Source organism: Sarcophilus harrisii, chromosome 2, assembly GCF_902635505.1.
Source record: "Sarcophilus harrisii chromosome 2, mSarHar1.11, whole genome shotgun sequence".
In the NCBI taxonomy this organism is placed as follows: Eukaryota; Metazoa; Chordata; class Mammalia; order Dasyuromorphia; family Dasyuridae; genus Sarcophilus; species Sarcophilus harrisii.
Window position 1 is genome coordinate 143,037,293 of NC_045427.1, and position 7,438 is coordinate 143,044,730.

At 38.6% G+C, this 7,438-nt stretch overlaps 1 protein-coding gene across 3 annotated transcripts in view; it reads right to left on the minus strand.

The window, feature by feature from the left end:
* The window catches only part of ANAPC1 (anaphase promoting complex subunit 1), a 133,038-nt gene extending 125,937 nt beyond the window's left edge, over nucleotides 1-7,101 (minus strand). The window contains exons 1-3 of one of the 3 annotated variants that reach the window (XM_031950992.1): nucleotides 6,570-6,906; nucleotides 2,026-2,262; nucleotides 973-1,134 (exon numbers count right to left, since the gene is read on the minus strand). In XM_031950992.1, coding sequence (XP_031806852.1) covers nucleotides 973-1,134; nucleotides 2,026-2,238 — 375 coding nt within the window. In that variant the 5' untranslated portion in view covers nucleotides 2,239-2,262; nucleotides 6,570-6,906. Of the gene's footprint in view, nucleotides 1-972; nucleotides 1,135-2,025; nucleotides 2,263-6,569; nucleotides 6,907-7,029 lie in introns of those variants that run through there. The other 2 variants (XM_031950991.1, XM_031950993.1) reach the window with 2 other exon arrangements.
* Between the last annotated feature and the right edge of the window lie 337 nt (nucleotides 7,102-7,438).

Here is a 7,438-nt window from a genome sequence, read left to right on the forward strand (position 1 = left end):
TGAGCCTTACAGCCCAGCAAGATAAAGTGCTATTATGACTGAGGTCAAGTGACTTGTCCAAGATCACATAGCTAATAAACATTAGAGGTGGGAAAGGAATCTAGATTTTCTCAATTCTAAGCCCAACTACTAACCTACTGCTGTCTGGCCCCTTTGAGAGTTTTCTTGGCAAAGATACTGGAGTAGTTCCTTCTCTAGATCATTTTACAGATGAGGAAACTGAGATAACCAGGATTAAGTGACTTGCCCAAAGTCACAAAGCTTGTAAGTAAGCATCTGTGGCTGGAATTACACTCAGGAAGATGAGTGTTCCTGATTTTAGACCACATATTCCATGTACATGGTGCCAAACATCCTGCAACCTACTGAGTTAGGCTCAAATTCAAAGGAGGAAACTTCACAAGCTTATGAAATTTTAGAGTTGGGAAAAGACTTCAAGATTATCTAGTCCAATCTCCCCATTTTGAAGTTGTGATTAATGCCTAGGGTGCTTAAAATCTCAAAGCTAGCCAAAGGCAAAGATAAAAGGTGGATCCAGGGCTCCTAAAATCTACAGAGGTAAAGGGAGGAATATCAAGAATCCTGTCATCAAATTACAATCTCAGGCGATATTAGGGGCTAGATTAAAGCATCACCACAGATTAAAACTTTTTTTTTTTCTACCTCAAGAGCAACACTTATTTTTTATAATTCTGTAAGTCACTTTAAAATTTTATTAAAAAGTTAAGACATTTTTTGAAGATAATTTATATCCTCTACAAACAAGCAAAAAAGAATGTAAACAAGACATAATATAAACAAAACAATACAATCTTTTATTTTTAGCACATAAATTACACAAAATATCCCAGTCTATAAATTTTATATTACTACTGTTGAAAAAATATGAAGAAAATTAAAAATAAAATGTATTGAGAGAGGGTTTAATCAATATATTGTCACTCATGTGTTAAAACTTAAATAATTTCTAACCTGAAGAACAGGACTATCCACTGTAAAAGCTTTATAAACAGTAGAAGCCTGACTTTTACTTCCTTTGCTCCAGATGACCATATTACCAGCCACATACAATTCTTCATCATATTCAACTTCTTCTCCAACATCACTTATACCTTTTCTTAAATGCCAGCTTTCCTGAAGAGATTTAGAAAATGGAAATAGGATTCAAAAAACAGAAAATTCTTCTCAAATACTACCTTTAAAAATGTGTCTCATTTGATTCACTAATTAGCAGAGTAAAAATATTCTTAAGACTACTACAAAATTCTTAAAGAAAGGCAAATACTGTAGGTATAGAATCTAACATTTTAATTGTACTATAAAAGAAACTTTATGAGCAGGAACTTAAGATTTTACTAATATTAAGTTTTATGACATATTATCTATGGCAAAAAAAGAATATGCAAGAAATATTACTCAGACCCATCTCTGAGACCAGAAATAACATGCAGAGAAACTCATATGCACTGATACTGACAATTTTCTTGTCTCTTTTAATAAAATTTAAAATCTTTGAAAGCAAAGATCATATCCAATTTTCTTCCATTTCCCCATAAATAATCTCAAAGTTTTGCTGAATGAGTATGCAGTAGTGAACTTAGATTATAATTAAATGAATTTTTACTCCATGAAAAGCACAATTATAGTAACCAAAACATGGAGATGTTTGTATTTCTGGGACAAAAATTTTTAAAAAGACTCAACTTAATCTAGAGTTCTTAACCTTGAATCCTTTTGGCAGTCTCATGAAAACGAGACTTCTCAGAATATTTTTAAATGAACAAAAGTGTAACAAAATGAAAATAATTTATTACAATTTTTTGAAAACAAGTTCAGAAACCTCATTTTAACAACTTCTGATCTAAGGGAGATTTTTAATTTCATACTCTTAATAAAAATATCTATCACCAGATTTAATAACTTCCATCCTAGAAATTGCATGTCACTTCTCAGCTTGCATGCAGGTTACCTTGGATAATTATATTATTCTAGCTTTCCAAAATATAACTGGAAATTTAATAGAACCTTCTGTTTTTCATGGATTGTAACCTCCTGAAGGGATCCCACCAAACCAGCAGCTCCATCAGAAGACCACAGCTCAGAAGCAGGCTGCAGCTGCCGAAGTTGAAGATTCAGCGCATTAGGGTGGTGCTTGCAGTGATCACGGCCAAAAGGAACAAACTCCTGCAAATCCCCTGCTGCAATCATCGTTACCTTCTCTTCATAGATGTTCGACATGGGTTCCAAATATCAACATTATTTCTGCGTTAAAATAAAAGATATGTCCATTTCCAGAGGCAAAGCTAAACAAAAAATACTATAAAATTATTCAGAATACTTGTCCATGGATTATAATTTGTGTTTGTGTGTGTTGCTACATCATATTCTCACAATCTATGATTCTTTACATAAAAAAAGCCAGATCCAAAGACTGACTTTTCTATAGTAGCAAAGGCTGAAATCTCTATCTCAGGAAGAGCACTTTATTAGTATACAGTTCTAGCCTAAGCAAACATGTACTATGGATTGTCCTGGCCTATTCATGATTTTAATAGTGTAGGGACTCCTGAATTGGAAACTCTCTGTTTTAGTAGAGATGAGAAACTCACCTTTACTTTTCAGTCTTAGAGTACTTGGGACGCTTCAAGATTTAGAAACTTATTCATGGTCTCAGTGTCTATGTCACGGGCAGGGATGAAACATGGTCTTCTGGACTCAAAGCCTGGCCCCACTATTCATTATGCCATGGAACTTTTCCCCCTGAATTAATGGTTCCATTCATTTGAACAAGTTTTATAAAAACTCTCCTAAGTATCTTTAATGGGAATATCACTGTACATGTAACAGGTAAGGAAACAGGTTGTCGATTGAAATTCTTTGCCTAAATTTGAATCCGGATCTTTACAACATTTTTCTATACATACATAGTTTCTTCTTTATTCCGTGGTTTAGAATTTTACAAGGTTTGCAAAATTCATTTAAAGACCACAGCTGTGAGATCATAGGCTAACTTTATACATACCAAAAATATGACTTGTAATTTGTTGAGAACTGCCATAAGTTTAACTGAAACTACTGCCTCTAGTTGACTAAAATGTTTTAATCAAAATGATTAAGTACCAAGTAACCTTTTAATATTTAAATATAATTCAGCTGTGCTTTGTCTCCTTTTCCCCTTCCCTAAGGATAAAGGAAATAATGCTATCAAATACAGTAAACAACCTTTGATAAGATTAATATTACATAGACAGAAATCTCACTCATATACACTATTACAGTCAATTCTCTACCTGCACAATTAACTTAAAGCAACTGCTTAAAATCACTTAGATTTTGAGTTTTGGAAGTGTTTTGTTTGCGAAAGATTTATGTTCCTGATTTTTTTTTAAATTAGGACAGTATATTGCATCATGGTTTATTTCAGTTTTTGACTGAGTCAAATCATGTCTCTCAAAACATCAAGTATATTCAGTAAAATTTTGATATTATATAATATAGTCCATAAGATAGGTGACTCCTGCCCAACACCAACAACATGAATCTAACATTAACTTAAATTGTGTTCTATAAATATACACCAAGAGAGAGTAGGGAAAAAATTGGCAGGGAGCCACTAAAAATGTCATATGTAAAATTTATCATGTGTAGATAATCAAAAGTTACTGTGTACATTGCAAATAAAGGGATTATTACAGAAGCTACAGATTACAAGAGATCGTAGAAACAGAAAAAGTTTAGAAACAGAATTATATGTATAATATTAACATATTTTATCTTTTAATACCTTAATAATTCAGAATTCTTCTTTGGTACAAAGGAAAGGCCAAAACATTTTATGCAAATTTTCCAGATTATAGGAGTATCATGCCCCTAACTTCTACTATATGGAAGGGATAACTGTAAATTGACTAAATACACAAACTAAGAGGAAGCACGGCATGGTAGATAAAGAAATAGCCTTGGAATCAAAAAGACTGGGATCCAAATCTTGCCTCTGACACATAAAAGTCGACAATTAAGCAGTTTGAATGTGCCAGGTTCTCTGCTAACACTTCAAAAGGGGCTAACAAGCAGTTTAAGAATTCATATCTTCATAAATTCATGTCAAGGCAAGAGAATTAGGATGGCTGGTCTAGGCATTCCTAGGCCCTTTACCTAAGTGGGGAGAAAGAGAACTGCAAGAGCAAAAAAAAAGGCAGCTGAAACACATGGCAAAATCTGGAAAGTGAAGCTTGGCTGTGTCAATTATCTTATATTTACATAAGGTTTAAGGATTGCAGTTCACTTTATGATCTTAACTAATCACATTACATGTGTGACAAATTACAGGTAGTGAATTATAACTGCCTTTCTACACTAGTAGAGGTAATTTCAATATTAGGAATTCTCTGAAGTTTATATTTCAACTAAATCTATTAAAACTTGTTATGGAATTAGATGATATTGACAAATCTGAAAACATCTTAAACATGATTTCTGATTTAGTTCTTCAGGAGCTTGGACTAGACCGAAGGTTCTTTTTTGATGACATAGACACTTTGGTGGCCTTATGACATCTATGGATCCCCTTTGTAGAATGATTTTAAATGCATAAAATAAAATGCATAAGCTTACAAAGGACCCAATTATATTTAAATAGTATTAACTAATTATTTTTTTAAAAATTCACAAACACTAAGTTTGTGTTTAATATCTCTAAGATGGTTTAGCTCTCTTCTAGCGCTAAACTTATGATCCTATGGGAAAAAATGACAGAAATTAGATACATTTTCAAATAGGCCTATCTTTTATATTTTAATGTATTTTAAGTGAAATTTGACATAGGTCAAAGTTGTAAAGCACTGAATAAGGTACAAAGGAGACAAAATCATAGTCTATTCAGCACCAAAGTTAAAACACTCATTCTTACCACATTATCAATAAGGTACAGTATGTTGGTACTAAATAATTCTTTTACTCAAAATAAAACATTTAAAAAGATTTAGGGGAAAAAACCTACACAGTACAAAAAAAAAAAAAAAGTAGGTTTTGATATGGACATTTTTAATTCCAGTGAAAAGTGCTTCTCCATTTTAAAAAAAAAATTGCATGTTCGAATGAGAGATATTTTAAAGTGTTTTACAGACCTCAAAGCAGTCAGTTATTATAAATTCAAGAACTGTTGTTCTTGTAAAATCACAATGGGATTATAAAGTCGGATTATAAATCACAGAACCCACATTTTATTAACTGCTGGGAAACTAATTTTTTTAATGTATGTTACCAAAATAATATTTGACCTAAGTAGGATGTAATCTGATGAACTGGTTCTCAAAGCTGCCTCTATTTTCAAATCTTGAAAAAAATTAAACACACACCCTCACACTTCAAAATTCACAACAGACAAAACAAAATTTAGGATAGCATTTCATTAAGACTGCAATCTAAAGAAACAGCATAAAGCATGGGTAAAGAATATTGGACTGGAAGTCAGGAAGATATAAGTTCAAAAACCCAGGACTCTTAAGTGAATTCATTAAAGAAAAAGAGGCACTGGAGAAACACGGTCCATGGTAATAGTGTTATAAATATGTAGAGGGGCAACTAGGTGGAGGAATGTTTATACTGCTGGGCGTGGGAGTCAGAAAAATCTGAATTTGAGTGTGTCTCCTATTTCCCAAGTTCAGCCTCAGTTTCTCCATCTCTAAAATGGGGATGATAAGAACACATATCTCCAAAAGTTGTTGTGAAGACTGAGAAAGACAACCTCTAAGAGGATGTCAAGAGAAAAGTACTTCTCTCTGTGTAAATGTGTGTATATACATTCACTTAGCAATCTATGGATTTTGTTCTCACTACACAGAGACAAGAGAGAGAGGAGAAAAAGTGAAGGAGAGGGAGGGAAAGACAGTGAGAAGGAAAAGTAGGAAGATACCAGCGCGGGCCACGGAGGCAGGCACGGGCAGGAAATGGGGTGTCTGAGATGAGGCCGGTTTGGTTTGACTGAACAGTGCTTTAAGAGTGGAAAAAGTACTCGCGCCCAACACGATGTGCGTGCCTGTGTGTTATGTGTTTGTCTACATATAGAATTTCTGCGATCCCTAGGTACAGAGGGAGCGGGCTGATGTGCGGGAGGGGGAGGGGAACTTCTGGGGGCACTGGAGAGGAAAGGTCCAGGGGGGAAGCGGGGCGCGGGGCGGTTGTTGCAAGTTTCTCCGCCGGCAGAAGACCGCCAGCACTGACTGGGGAGACAGCTGCTGTGGCACCCCCACCTCAAACACAACTTAAAGCCGTTTAGGGCAAGGCCCGGGCTGCCCCCGCGAGACCACACTCACGTGCCTTTGCTGCCTCAGCGGAGCCAGCCCTCCAGCCCGCAGTCCGGGAAGCCTCTGCTCCGGCAGACCCATCCCCCCCCCCACCCCCCCTCTAAGCCAGGAAAAGGACAGGGCCACGGGCATCAGGGGGAAACGAAGCTGGCGGGAGAAGGGAAGTGAGCCCGAGGCACCGGGAGAAGAAGGCTCCGGCTGAGGACCCAGGCCGAACCCAGGGCAAGGCTAGCCCCGGCACCTTCTGGAGGGGGGCGCGCCCACCTGAGTGACCCAGGAAACGTCGGGCGCTGCCCCTGCTGCTCCCCGGAGACGCGGGGACTGGGGCGAGGACGGGATCTGGCAAGCGGAGCGATGCGTCGCGGTGACTCTTCGGCCGCTGCAACTTCTCATGCCCTCCCTCCCTCTCCCTCCCGGGCTGTGAAGGAAGCAGTGGCGGTGGCGGGGAAGGCGGGAGGCCGACACGGTGCCTCTAGTATCCGGGAGGGCTGAAGACCGAGCGGGCGGACGCGCGAGCAGCTCGGGCGAGAGGTTCAAATGGGCGCGGCCATCTTGGATGTCCCGTCATGCCCCGCGTCTTGGAGGGGCGGGGCCTGATGCGGGGCTCCGCCCCTTTCTTTGCCCTCCGCTTGGAGTCTGGAGCGCCTAGATCCGCCTAGGCGGAGAGCGGGAGGGAGCCAGCGAGCGAATGAGGGAGAAGGAGGGCGGAGCAAAGACGTCATACCTGATCCGCGAGGGCTGAGGATGCCCCGGAGCTTCTTGGAGTTCTGGTCTTCATACGCTGACTCTGAAAGAAAAAAGAAAATGTCCAAAACCCGACTCCAGCCCGCTCTGGGAAGGAGGCCCTTGGAGAAAGAAATAGAAAGCTATTTCTTTGCATCTAGTTTGGGGAAGTTAGGGGTGGAGGGAAATTATTTAAAAATCTTAGTTAACACAGATCTTTTGCTTCCTTTTGATGGAGTCTTAAGTCATTAATAACTTGTCTCCAGCTTAACTTTTACGGGTTGAAGTGTGCGTTGCCCTTCATCTAGCCCTCCCCAGTCCAACCACCTGGCCTCATCCCGATATCCCATTTGCTGCCTCCCTGGCACGTGCTGTGTGTACCTCCTCCCTCCTTTCAGGGATCACCTCCA